Consider the following 15,238-nt stretch of genomic DNA (forward strand, 5'->3'; position numbering starts at 1 on the left):
CACATGCGAGGTACGATCAGGCCCCGATGATAAAAGAAAATCGTACATCGGAATGACGTCAAACAGCTTTAAGACTCGTTGGTACGCCCACACACATTCGTTCCGGTGACCTGACAAATCTAACCAAACTACTCTCGCCGCCCACATCTGGTACCTTAAAAGGAACTCCATCCCCTTCAAGTGGAGACTACTACAGAGGGCGCGTTCGTACACAGGAGCCCATACCTGCTGTGACCTTTGCATTTCTGAGAGCCTGGAGATCTTGTTCGCCAAAAGCCCTCTCCTCAACAAGATCTCGGAACACTCCCCAAATTGTATGCACAAAATTTATGCAAACTACAAAAACTACAGACCCACCCGGCAACCCGATTGACGACACCCCATCCACAAACACCCCCACCCCCACCGTTCCCTCAGCACCCCCAATTACCTTCTCTCCTAAGACTATTCACATATTGTATATGTACACATGTATAGATATGTATGGGTGTAGGTATGAATATACATATGTATGTGTGTGCGTGTATTTACATGCGTGTATATATATGTATATATATGTGTATATATATGTATGTGGATATATATATATACGCTTGTGTGTTTATGTATATGTAGGTATGTAGATGTATGTGTATGTATGTAGGTATATATACATATGTGTAAATAGGTATACATGTGTATGTTTATATGTATGTATCCGTCTGTATGATGGGTAATTGCACGTATATATATTTATTTATTATTTGAGTATGCATGTATGTATATATGTATATGTTTATATGCATGTATGTATTTATGTATATATATAGATGTGTGTGTGTATGTGTATACATATGTATACATGCATACAAACATATACATATATACATACATGCATACTCAAATAATAAATAAATATATATACGTGCAATTACCCATCATACAGACGGATACATACATATAAACATATACATGTATACCTATTTACACATATGTATATATACCTACATACATACACATACATCTACATACCTACATATACATAAACACACAAGCGTATATATATATATATATATCCACATACATATATATACACATATATATACATATATATACATGCATGTAAATACACGCACACCACTCCGACAAAACTTACACGACGACCCTCATCCACCGGACCACAGACTTTATTAGAAGAATTAGGTGGGCGGCCTACCATTTCGATAACCCGGGGAAAAGCAACCCCAACTCTAACCAAGAAGAAATAGCACACAGGAAAATATTTAAAAGCAGAAGAAACCCACCCTCTAACTATGCACTGGAAAATTTTGAAAAAGCCTTAATCGACCTCATTACCAACATCAACATTAGTAAGCATAAGACCATTTCCAACACCCACTTAAGGAGCCTTAAAGATTTCCTGCATTCACTTAGGAACGATGATAGTCTTATCATACCCGCCGACAAGACTGGGAACTGGTATAGGTTGGACTACCAAACCTACAAATCGCTCATCATGAGGGAACTTAGCAAAAGATATAAAACTACTTCTACGGATAACCTTAAGGAAATTAACTACTAAATCAAGGAAGTTATGACCAAATTAGACCTCCTGGACAGAACGGAACCGATCAAACCACAGGTACCCAAAATTACTAGTAAGGACCATAAGAAAGACTTCCCGGATAATGTAGGAGTACGATTAATCTGTCCGACTAAATCGGATATCGGCAGACTTAGTAAGACTATCCTGGACATGGTGATCCCACGCATCAAACCCCACATCCCACTCCAACTATGGATTGACACCGACGATGTGCTAGAATGGTTTAACACAATCACCAACAGACCCAACTACTCATTCATCCAGTTCGACATAGCTAACTACTACGCCAGTATATCCCCCATCTTACTTAACAAATCCCTTATATATGCCCGCAGCCTTTCGCTCATAGACAGAGAAAAAATTGACATAATACTATTAGCTAGAAAAACCATAATAGAATTCGACGGTAGGCTTTGGACCAGATCCGATACCCCCGAAAATTTTGATGTGGCTATGGGCTCGAGCGATTCAGCTCAGGTGACTGACTTGGTCAGGGCCTACCTGCTCAAGAAGCTTTTCTCCGAGGTACTGGATCTTCAGGGGGGTCTATACAGGGATGACGCTCTCTTCATATACCCCACCAACAATAGGAGTAAACTAGAAAGAATTAGGAAAAAGATCAGGCTTTTTTTCAAATCCTTCAATCTTAAACTAGAATTTATGACCAATACTAAAATAGTAAACTTCTTAGATGTTACGTTAGACTTGAATAAGCACCTTCACCACCCGTATAGGAAACCCGAAGAAACAACCAAATACATCCACACCTCTTCCAACCATCCACCCTGTATAATTAGCACCATGGTCCAAGCCATCTCAGACAGACTTACAAAACTATCCTCTAACAGAGAAATTTTCAATAATCACGCACAACACTACAACCAGGCTCTCTATAGTGCAGGGTATAACCAGAGAATATCATATGTAGACCACCCAGGAACGTCCGTCGGCCGTAAAACTCCCAATTATAATCGAACTCCGCACTCAACTCATGCTAACAATAATTCTAATTTAAATTCTAAACAACGTATAGGAAATAGGCGAACTAATAGAATAGCACACAATAGTAACCCTCCCGACGAGAGCAATATAGATCCTATTAGGAGAAATAGAAGCGATAATAGTAGATTACGCAAATATATATGGTTCAACATACCATACAACTTAGCAGTTAGGGGTAAATTATGTAAGAGAATATTCTCTATCATTTCCAACAACTTCCCACCCACCCATAAGTATAGAAGTATCTTCTCCAACAAACCATTAGGATTCCTACTCTACCCTGCCCAACATGAGCTGCCTCATAGCTAAACATAACTATATTAATATTAGAACAGCTAGATCAAGAGCAAGCTATAGCGACCAACAGAACCCCCCTCATCCAGATAGTAGACAATATAATCAGACTGGCAGCCATATTACCCAAACAGTTAGTAATAACACCCGCCAACACAACAGAGGCAATACCACACCCATCAACAACCAGGAGGATATCAACGCCCCCACACGTAATGCAACACCTCCGCCTGGGATTAACAGCACGCGACCAAGTAATACAATGCACTGCAACTGCATATGTGCATCCGAGTGTAGGGCGAAAAACGTAATATATTCATGTGAGGTGAGTACCCAGTTTAACACACTCACCTACATAGGTTGCTCAACCTCCTGGAAATCCAGATACTACAACCACCGGTCCTCGCTGAAACACAGGCATAAAGCTAACAGCACCTCTCTTTCTAAAAAAATTTGGGAATTAAAGACAATGCATAGGTTTCAAACTCAGGTGGTCCATCATCGGATCAGCTGCACCTTATTTAAATAATAGAGCAGGATGCCAACTATGTTGTGTGTAGAACTCCTGAATATCTTGAAATTCAAAGACAAACACAATCTTATTAACAAAAGGTCAGAGTTCAAACCATCCTGTATTCACAAACTTATTAATACTTTCAAATACTACAAAGCTTAGGCTATTATACCAACTCCCCATGCAATTCCTCCCACCCGGTGCAACCTGTCGGCTCCAGCGCATCCCGCTTTCCTATATGTGCGTGTATATGTGTATTATATATATGTATATACATATATGTGTATGTATATGTGTATATATATATGTGTGTGTGTATGTGCATATATATTTCCCTGCATCTTCCTCCATATACACATTTTGTCTCCCATATGTTTTTTTCCCTATATATTTCTTCTCCTACACCTACATTCTTCCTATCTAGACTCTTTATTTCCCTATATCTATACCTTTTCACATTTCTAACTCGGATGTTGAGCGCACACCGCCAAACTCCACTTCCCACCCTTCCAATTTTCAGTTCTCCCCGCCCGCCCCTACGTGGTCACCTTTAGCACACACCTTTAACTTTACACTTTCAACCACCTTTTATTTTTTCCTTCATCTCATGTTAAGCTTTACCCGATTATATTTTTATTTTACTTTATCCTATTCTATTTCGCTTTACCTTTATTCTTATTTTTATTTTCATTCCTTATTTTAATTCTTATAGTTCTTATAATTTTTATATTTTATTTCTAACTTTTATATTGTATTTCTTACTTTTATTTCTAATTTTTATTCTTACCCTCATTCTTACCCCTAACTTATCGCTTTATATCTCTATATATGTCTATTTTTTTGCTTATCCCTTATTTACTGATCTATGGATCCGCTTTATGATTATACGTGCGTCCGTGTACGTATGTATACGTATACATATGTGTACATATGTACGAGTAAACATCTACATCTGGATGTGCATACCCTGTTACTCTTCCTTAATAATTTTCTTTAATAATTTTTAAAAAATTTCTTACATGTTTTTTTCACATGTTTTCGCAGATTTCTTATATGCATATGTTTACACATATTTGTATACATCTTTTAATATCTTATAGCTATACCTATACGCGCGTATGTCTCTGTGTGTGTGTATGTAAGTGTATATGGACACACAGCCGTGTGTGCGCGTACGTGTAGACGTGAGTGCGTGATTCTTTACATGCGTTCTTATATACATCTTTTAATATCTTATATCTAAACCTGTATGTGTGGGCATCTGTGTATGTGTATGTAAGGATGGACGTACGTATGTATATATGGGTGTGTGTATATGCGTATGTATGTATAGGTATACATGCGCATATATGTATGCATGTGTGTATGTGTATATGTGTATGTGCGTGTGTGTGTATATATGTATATATATATATGTACACGTATAATGTCCGTGTATATATATATGCATATTCCGTTGTATGTATGTATATATGCGCATGTGTGTGGGTGTATATGTGTTTCTGTATATGTTTACACGTGAGTACGTATGTATGCTTATATGCTTGGAGCTGTGTATGTGCGCGTGTATATGGGTGTATGTATCCATGCTGGTATGTATGTACAAGATGACCACTTAATTCAAGGAACTAGATTAGCTGCTCAACAGCTCTGATTTACAATACACTAGGTCCCCAGATGCCCCTGTTGATTTATTGACACCCAAAACTTCTACAACTAAATTTTGTCATTTTCTTGACCACCATGTTTGGTCTGTAACCACTATACATCCCTTATCCTTATATTTTTTACATTTTTTATCATTTTTATTCCTATTTTTATTTTTATTTCTATTTTTACTTTTATTTCTATTTCTATTTTTACTTTATAACTTTATATTTTTTATATTCTTTATATCCCCTTTATATCTTTATACTCTACATTTTTATATTTTTCTATACTTACACTTTTTATATATTTTTTATCCTTCGTCCTGAATTCTCGCCCCTCCATCTTTACCCCTATTTACTCTTATTACCAGGTCCCTTCACGTCTATATATGTATTTATTTATTAAATTATTTACATTACTTCAACATCCAAATTTCCTCATTCTACATTGAGAGAGAAAGAGATGGACGCTTCAATTCTATGCTGTTGCCGCATTATGTCGTACGCGAATGAGAGGATTTGCATCCCCAACCAAGAATTTTTGATGTAACACATGTCCTTGTGGAAGTTGTTGTGCGCGGCTGAAGAAGCCCAGACATACATTATGCATTGTTATAAATCTGTCTAATAAAGGCCCGAAACATATGTACTGCTGAATCCTTGGCATCATGTTTTTATTTTGATCAATTTACTCCACCACCTACACCACCTAACGGTATACACAGGTGCTTATAATTATCAAGTACTCACCCCGAATTTCTGTACTCAACTATATATATATATATATATGTGTGTATATGCCTGTATACCTCTGTGTGGATGTATGTATGTATATGGGTGTGCGTACGGATGTATATGTATGTAGATGTGTGTGTATGTATATGTATGTGTGTATATATATATATAGAACTTCTGAAATTGAGGGCCCAAACGAATGAGGACAAAATAAAATCCACCGATGAAGATATCAACGAAGAAATTCGCAAAATGACCCAAGGCCCAGATCAAGAGAAGTTCTCCAAACTATGGAAAGAGGACTGTGAAAAAGAAGAACTAAAATCTCTCCAACGCTGGGAGAAAAGCGCCATTTGGTTCTCAGACTATGAAGCCGTCTTTCAAACAGAGCACGCCTCCAACAACCCTTTCCAGAAAATAAGAAAACCAAAACAACACCCAAACACCGATACACACCTGTCTAAAAATCGGAACCTTCACTACTTCAAAAAAGAATACAGGACCTAACCCTAACTCTGTAAGCAGCCAGCGTTACAATATCAGGAATACCCCCACTTCAAGCAGAGAAAGGATAAATCAACACCCACAGCATAGATACTGCAACCTTATCCCCACCCAAAAGAGTTACCAACGAAATCTCCGTCCCATCAACCAGTTAAACAACCATGCACAACAAACCCACACCACTTACAATGATTACCAACGAAGGCCTCCTAGAACACCACACCCGAATATGGGATATCGGGATGCTCTCCTCAATACTGCTCCAAGAACACACACCATAAATCACAACAGGAGACCCCACATCAACAAAGAACAACTATATAATAGCTACCGTCCCAACCACCGCATTCATTTTTTAGACCCAATACGCAAGATAGACACAAGATAGCACCAAACAAGCAGGAGGAACCAAAAGTAATAAAAATTATCAATCTAACTCACAAGGAATTAACAGCAAACCAAATAAACATACTTTCCAAAGGACTCAAGTTTACACCCACCCCACAACACCCCAATTACAACGAAATGAAAGAAGACATCGCAGAATTCTGCAGAAAATTAAGACTTACTTAGGAGCTATACGATAAATACAACGAGGACGAATCGTTAGCCAGAAATAGGAGTAATTACACCCCCTCGAAAGGTAAGAACAAAACACTTGATGATTTCTGTGACCACATATCTAATTACCCATATCAACATATGCACAAACAAAAACACAAACCAAACTTCAGCAAAAAAGAATGGGCTGAGTTGAACAAATTAAAACAAGATAAAACAATAACAATCAAAGAGGCCGATAAAGGGAGTGCTGTTGTCTTAATGGATACGACATTTTACATAACTTTGGTACTTTCTATGCTGGAAGACACAAAACTACAATCAACAAAAAATAATGAGGGAACTAAAATCCATATTAAACCCATACAAAGCAGGGCTCACCGACGAAGAATATGATTATATGACCAATTTCACAAGTAAAACTAGCCAATTCTACGGTATACCTAAGATCCACAAAAGTGAAAAAATAAGCAACGCATGCAAGATAGCTACAGACAAAATAATTAAAGTCCCTAATCCTAATGACCTCAAATTGAGACCCATAATAGCAGGTCCCGCATGCAAAACCCACCGCCTCAGTAACTTTTTAGACACCCTCTTAAAACCACTCCTCAAACATGTCAAAAGCTATATAAGGGACGACTTAGATATGCTCAATCACCTACCGAATACTATAAACAAAAACACCATACTGGTATCCTTCGATATAGTCAACCTCTACTCCAATATCCCCCACAACCTAGGACTAGAGGCAATCCAATTCTGGCTAGAGAATCACGCCAACGAACTACCACACCGCATCAAAAAAGAATTCGTGATAGAAGGGGTTAAATTCATCCTGGAAAATAACTTCTTCGCCTTCAATGACAACTTCTACCGACAAAAATCGGGGACTGCGATGGGTACACGAATGGCCCCCTCCTTTGCCAATCTAGTCATAGGATACCTAGAGATCAGTCTATATCGTAAGGTTCTAGAAAGATATGGCAGCCCTTTCTCCATCTACATAGAAAACAACTGGAAGAGATATCTAGATGACTGTTTCATTCTTTGGCATAAAAATATAGAAAAACTCATAGAATTCCAGAAATTTTAAACGGACTGGATGTAAACATCCAATTCACGATGGAATATAGCCAGCAACAACTCCCCTTCCTCGATATCCTCATTAAGAAAGCTAATAATATAATAGAAACAGACATATACTATAAGCCTACAGACTCTAAGCAATATCTTCCATTCAATTCATGCCACCCCAGACACACCAGGATGAATATCCCCTTCAATCTAGCAAAAAGGATATGCACTATAGTCTCTAACGCAAACACCAGAGACACACGACTACAAGAACTAAAAGATACCCTTATCACCAGGAACTATCCACCTTCACTTATTGACAAGTGCATTCAACGTGCCCTTCAACTTAACATTCAAGGAACTGAGACATCCCAAATCAAAGAAAAACTTACAACCAAAAGCCTTACCATACATCTCCACACACAACCCTCTCAATAACGAAGCCTTCGGCACCATCCTCCACAACATACCCCTCCTAAAAAAAGACCACAGAATGAACACAATCCTCCAAACACACATGATCATAAAAAGCAAAAGACAGCCTAGATCCATGAAAAGTCTCCTAACACAAGCCCGAATTCACTCTTTAACACACAAGCCGACAGTAAAAAAATGTGGAAGACCCAATTGCGGGATATGCGACTATCTAATTGAGGGATCAGAGTTCTCCTTCAAACAGGGACAACGGTTTACAGTGAAAAGCAACTTCACATGTGCTTCGGAAAACCTAACATACTCACTAACCTGCTCCGGGTGTCAAGAGCAGTACATAGGCCTAACAAAAAATGGTTTGCGTAAACGAATGGCCCTGCACAGATCCCAGATAAAAATTCCCCAAAACAGAAAAATAGCTTTTAGCCAACACATAGATACTTGCGCCAACAAAAAAACACCAAACTTCAGGATTTTCCCCCTCTACCAATTTAGGGACGATACAACCTCGAGACAACGAATAAGTAAAGAAAATCTCTTTATTGCAAAATACAGGCCACTTCTTAACGGGTCTGCGACAAACAATTAATATACCTCAACTTTAGAATAAAAGAAATATATACACACACAAATATTGCATTCCATAGAATCCATTACTAATCAGCCCCATCACAGCTATACTTTCACCCATTCATATTCTCCCTTCTCTGTTTTTTTCTTCTTCTTCACCATCATCGTCGTCGTCATCTTCTTCTACTTCTCCACCCTCTACCCCTTAACCTTGTCACTGATGTCTAAGTATAACGCCTACGCAAATTCCATAAACAATTCCTGAATTGAACTGCGACTACTGGTCGCCACTGACCATGCAAAATACGACCAACAGGGCTCCCCCAGATTTTCCCACTCCTACCCCCTCTCCACATCAGCCTCCTTCTCCTACCCTACCAAGAACTCACAACGACCCCGAACACACAAGTGCAAACAAGGGAGTCAGAGAAAGGCAGAATGCCACTCATATCTGAACACTACTATAGAAATATTCCTTTAAAAAAACTTTTCTTCTAATTTTTCTAAATTTAATTATTTAATCGTTACAGTTGAAAAGGTCTCAAAATGACCGAAACCGGTACTGAAAGATTCACTATAAAATTATCTTAGCATTTTCTATTTTTGACTTGTTTTTTCATATATATATATACATGTGTGTATATATGTGTATGTGTATATATATGTATATATGTATGGGTATATATGTGTATATGTATGTGTGTATATGTATGGACTTGTTGGATTTCTTTTTTTATATATGTAGATAGATGTGTGTGCGTAGATATGCGTATGTGTATTAGTATGTGCATGTGTATGTATATGTATAGATATATGGATGTATGTGTATGTAGGTATGTATATGACTGGTGTAAGTATATATGTGTATGTATATGTAGGTATATGCGTACGTGTATATATATATGTATATGTATATGTATATATATATGTGTGTATATATATATATTTGTGTATATATATGGACTAGTCTTCTGTGTGTGTGTGTAGATGTATGTATGTGTATGCGTGTAGATATGAATTTGTAGGTACGTGTACGTATGTGTATATACGTGCATGTATGTATATGTATGTGTGTAGGTAGATATATGTAGGTATGCTTTTATGTACACGTGTATGCGTGCATGTGTGCTAATATGTACTTAAAGGCGTATGGATGCGTATGTATGTTTATATGCACAAATGTCTGTATATAGGCATATGCGTCTATATATGCGGGCAGATGTTCATGTGTGTTTATGTGTACTGAAGTACATTTATATATGTGGTTTTGTGTGTACATAGTTATGTGTACGTTTATGTGAAAGTCGGTACACTTATGTATGTATGAATATAACACGTGCGTCTGTGTATGAGTGTGAGTGTTTGTGTTCGTATCAGTGGGAAGAAAGATAGAAAGGAAGGGAGAGGGGCAATAAATGGTTTCTTTAGGCCAGCTAGGCTAGATCCTTTGGGAGGACCCTACTTCAGTGCCAGCCTGGTTGGTGGAGGTCAAAATAAAAATAAAATTAAAATAAGGGAAGAAATGTGTGTGCATGTATATGCATATGTATGTGTATGTATATATGTATGTATATATATATATATATATATATGTGTGTGTGTGTATATATATATATATATGTGTGTGTGTATATATATATATGTGTGTGTAGATATATGGGGGTGTATATCCTCTTTTATATTTGTTTTTATATTTATTTATTTTTATATATATGTGTGTAGATATATGTGTGTATGTATGAGTATGGGTGTGTACGTAGATGTATGTAAATGGGTGCATATGTACATGTGTATATGGATGTATGTGTGTATGTATATATATATATATGTATGTATATATATATATGTGTGTGTGTGTGTTATGTATGTATATATATATATGTATAAGTGAGAGTCTCCTTATTTACCTAAACTCTATTATTCTATTCTTTTATCTACTTTATCACTGATTCCTTTGACCACTCCCCTAAGAATGATAGTTTGCGCCATGCCTACCCCAAAAAGTCCCCCACCACCACCCCTTTAAACCTGCCTAAATGTATAAATGCCAAAACTATTCTTGTCACCTAGCTTCCTGATGATTTCTTTTGAATGAAACAGTTCTAGTCCTGTAGAAGCTCCTTCTATAAAATAATATATATATATATATATATGTTTGTGTGTCTGTGTTTGTCTCCCTCCCACCATTGCTTGACAACCGATGCTGGTGTGTTTACGTCCCCCGTAACTTAGCGGTTTGGCAAAAGAGACTGATAGAATTAGTAATAGGCTTACAAAGAATAAGTCCTGGGGTCGATTTTCTCGAATAAAGGCGGTGCTCCAGCATGGCTGCAGTCAAACGACTGAAACAACTAAAAGAGTAAACCCTTCAAGGTGGTGCCCCAGCATGGCTGTAGTGTAATGACTGAAACAAGTAAAAAGTAATTAAAATAAGCAAGACTTGATTTGTTGCTAAACCATTTAATAATTACCTGATTAACAATCACAATGCCACCTAAGGTAAAAGTTACCAAAAAAAAAAAATATTTGCTGTGCTTTTTTTTTTTTTACCTTCCTTCTATATTCAAATCCATTTTATTCAAAATTTAATTAATAACAAAGCAAATGTTTAAAGCAAGTCTGATGACTTTTATATTACAAATGTATACATTAACATTAGTTTCAGAAAGCACATGAACATTGTAAGGGTTTTAATATATGTGTGTGTGTGTGTATATATATATATATATATATATATATATATATATATATATACATACACACACATACATACATAGATATATATATATATATATACACACACACATACATAGATACATATATATATAGATATACACACATAGATACATAGATACATATATATATATAGATATACACACATAGATACATACTATCTGAAAGAGATATTTGAACATATAGACTGTTGACTGAAGTAAATTTTAAAAAGTGTATAAACATTTATTGGAAGATTTAAGATTGCGAATTGCTTCAACAGCTATAGAAAACATATTAAAAATATTCTATTATATATATTTATATATATATATATATATCGAATGGCTGATGATGATAAACAAAAAGATATGTTGTAAACACATAAATGGTGTAGTTTATAATAAAGTTATGAACAGGGAACAAGCAAAAGCTAAATAACAAGAATTCACTGAAATGAGTTAATGTTTTGTTCAGTTTGTTGTGGATCTGATGTGGTTATTAGATGGACATTGCAATGTAAAATAAAACTAGCAGTGAAATAGAATGTGCTATAGGTTGTTCAATATTTCTTGAATGTTGTCGAGTTTGTGGAGGTTGTTTTGGGCAGAGTGGACTCGATACATGATGGGACAATCGAGGGAGATGCAGGAGAATGTAGAATCTGAGAGTCCTTGACAAGACTGGCATATCTGGAAATAAAAGAAAATAAAAAAAATCTCTTTTAGTATTCTTAGATACATGTACTCAGATAATGATAAATAAATGATATTGTTAGCAGTGCAAGTGTAGCTGTGTGGTTTCAAGGTTCAATCCCACTGCTTGGTACCTTGGGTGAGTGTTTTCGACTTACCATAAGCCTTGGGCTCACTCAAAGCCTTGTAAGTAGATTTCCAGTACATGGAAACTGAAAAGAAGCCCATCATGTGTGTATATTATTGCATCCTTGCCTTGACATCACGTAATAGTTGTAAGCAAGTGTCACCGTCCTTCATTTCCAATCTTCCATGAAAATATGTCTGGTCATTGGTCATAGGGGAAATAATATCTTGCTTGGAAACAAGTTGTCTTGAGTTCTGTGCCACTACATAGCACTGGTGAGTGTATTTGGTAGACAAACTGAAAGGAGTCATTGTGTATGTGTGTGTATCTTTGTCTAGGGGTCACGTAATAGTTATAAGTAAGCATCATCACCATACAAGCAAGGTTGATTGTTTTCAGTCTTCTGTGAAAAACGTTTGGCTATGGGGGAAATATGATCTTGCAAGGGAAACAAAGAGAAGGTTGGTAACAGGAAGGGCGTCCAACCATAGAAAATTTGCCTCAAAAAGTTTTGCCTGATCTACACAAGCTTAGAGAGTGGATGTTAATTGGTGATGACGATAACTGCCTTGTTTTAATATATTCTATTATATAATCAAGTCAATAGAGTTTATTAATAAATCAACCTTTTGAACTGATGGACTATTCATTTAAATATAAGGGTAGTGAAAAGTTTAGGACTAACCTATTGTAATACACCTCCCTTAAATAAATTTTGCTTAAATCTTTATGCAGGCACAGGTGTGGCTGTGTGGTAAGATGCTTGCTTTCTAACCACATGGTTCAAGGTTCAATCCCTGGTAAGAAGCTTGCATCCCTAAAACATGGTTCAGGGTCCAGTCCCACTGTGTGGCTCCTTGGGAAAGTGTCTTTGGGCTGACCAAAGCCTTGTGAGTGGATTTCGTAGATGGAAACTGAAAGAAGCCTGTGATATGTGTGTGTGTGTCTGTATTTGTCCCTCCACCACCACCTGACAACTGGTGTTGGTGTGTTTACATCCCTGTAACTTAGTGGTTTGGCAAAAGAGACCAACAGAATAAATACAAGGCTTTAAAAAAAGATAAGTACTGGCGTTGATACATTCGACTAGAAATTCAAGGGGGTGCCCCAGCATGGCCACAGTCTAAGGACTGAAACAAGGAAGAAAGAAAGGAGACAGGTAATTAAACCATGCGACTTACTTGAGAGAGACGGTGATGTGTCTGCTGTAATTTGTGAAGTTGAGAGTTCAGGGAGACAGCAACTAATTGTGGGTCGGCGGCACACTGAGGACATAAGTTCTGTTTGGTTTGACTGTGGCAGACAGGACAATTGCTTGAATTGAAATACTGAGAGATGGTTCCCTGGTACAAGAAAAAAACGAACATACATGTAAGTTAAGTTAATTTTTTGGCTCAAAAAGCAAAAAGCAAGGCCATGTAGGGGGACATAGAGTTATGTACAGGGAGGGTGTTCATACAAAGAGTTCAGGCCATTTCTGGTCAAGAGAGACTTTGAACCGAGCGGTCATCAGCATCTTCACTATCGCGTCTGGCAGCTTATTCCACGGATCTGCAACCCGGACAGAGAAAGCCCCTCTCCTTCGATTGAGATGAAATCATCACAGATAGAGCTTTTCGGAGTGACCCCGCAGCCGACGCTCTGAAGCAGGAGTGAAGAACAGCTCTTTCGAGAAGTTACACTTTCCGCTTATGATATTGTGAGCAAGAATGAGATCACCATGTACGTATGAATGATAAAATTTTTAGGCTCACTCAAATCAATGTATTTTAATAATAGAGGCAACAAGATAGAGTCGGGGATAGTATGCCTGTGCACTAACAGGGTGTATGGACACTCGTGTACTTACTAAAGAAAATAGGAATTTACCATTCTTGTTCTGTATACATGTGCTTTCCAACTACATGGTTCTGGGTTCAGTCTCACTGTGTGGCATTTTAGGCAAGTGTCCCAAGCTGACCAAAGCCTAGTGAGTAGATTTGGTAGATGGAAACTAAAAGAAACCTATCGTGTGTGTGTGTGTGTAGTAAACCCCCCCCCCCAAAAAAAAAACGAAGAACAAGCACAAAAAAACAACTAGTTTTAGTGTATTTATGTCCCTGTAACTTAGTAGTTCGGCAAAAGAGACTGATAGAATAAGTGCCAAGGTTGATTTCTTCAACTAAAAACCCTTTAAGGCAGTACTCCAGCATGGCTGTAGTCAAATATATATATATATATTTAGGTTAGTTAAAATTCTGAAGGCAAATTCACTGCAGTTACTTTGGAGAAAGGAGAAATTATGATAAGCACAATTTTATATCATTTGTTTCAACATAATGTCACCATTGTGATCGTTTGGAAGTTTGCATTGGATGCCTAACCCCATAATGCATCATCAGGGAACCAGTTCTCTGTTACATAATGCAATAAAGTGTTCCTTGATGATCTATCATGGTCAAGTGTCAAGTTGCACTGTGGACATCCAAATGCAGAGATTCAAACAATTACATGGGTGGAAATTAAGTAGGAACAAATGATATAAACTTGTGTTGATTGTAATTTTCCCAACATTTGTCCTGTATATCATAACTAGTGATAATACTACTAAATACAGTAGTAGTAGTTAAGCCTCTATACCGAAAGTGAACTGGATTATGATAATCTACGTGGAGCTCTAAACTCAACAGTAGCACATCTAAATGTACACACAAGATATATATATACATATATACACACACGTGTGTGTATGCTTTAATCTTCCTCTTTGACTCTAATTTTGTGATTCTAAGAAGCATGTAT

At 37.0% G+C, this 15,238-nt stretch overlaps 2 protein-coding genes across 5 annotated transcripts in view; one reads left to right on the forward strand and one right to left on the reverse strand.

Annotated features, from left to right (window-relative positions):
* The window catches only part of LOC115223814 (SET domain-containing protein 4-like), a 35,036-nt gene that overhangs the window by 18,152 nt on the left and 1,646 nt on the right, over positions 1-15,238 (forward strand). Inside the window, exon 10 of one of the 4 annotated variants that reach the window (XM_036512715.1) lies at positions 5,502-5,525. The exons of 2 other annotated variants lie outside the window; for them this stretch is intronic. The gene's annotated coding sequence lies outside the window, so the exon portion shown is untranslated. Of the gene's footprint in view, positions 557-5,501; positions 5,526-15,238 lie in introns of those variants that run through there. One more of the 4 variants, XM_029794485.2, reaches the window with a different exon arrangement.
* Positions 11,791-15,238, reverse strand: part of LOC115223813 — a 201,092-nt gene continuing 197,644 nt past the window's right edge. Inside the window, exons 35-36 of the mRNA XM_029794483.2 lie at positions 13,639-13,800; positions 11,791-12,327 (exon numbers count right to left, since the gene is read on the reverse strand). Of these exons, the coding sequence (XP_029650343.2) occupies positions 12,187-12,327; positions 13,639-13,800 (303 nt within the window). The 3' untranslated portion in view covers positions 11,791-12,186. The remainder of the gene's footprint in view (positions 12,328-13,638; positions 13,801-15,238) is intronic.

The sequence above is a fragment of the Octopus sinensis genome, linkage group LG24 (genome assembly GCF_006345805.1).
Source record: "Octopus sinensis linkage group LG24, ASM634580v1, whole genome shotgun sequence".
NCBI classification, from domain to species: Eukaryota; Metazoa; Mollusca; class Cephalopoda; order Octopoda; family Octopodidae; genus Octopus; species Octopus sinensis.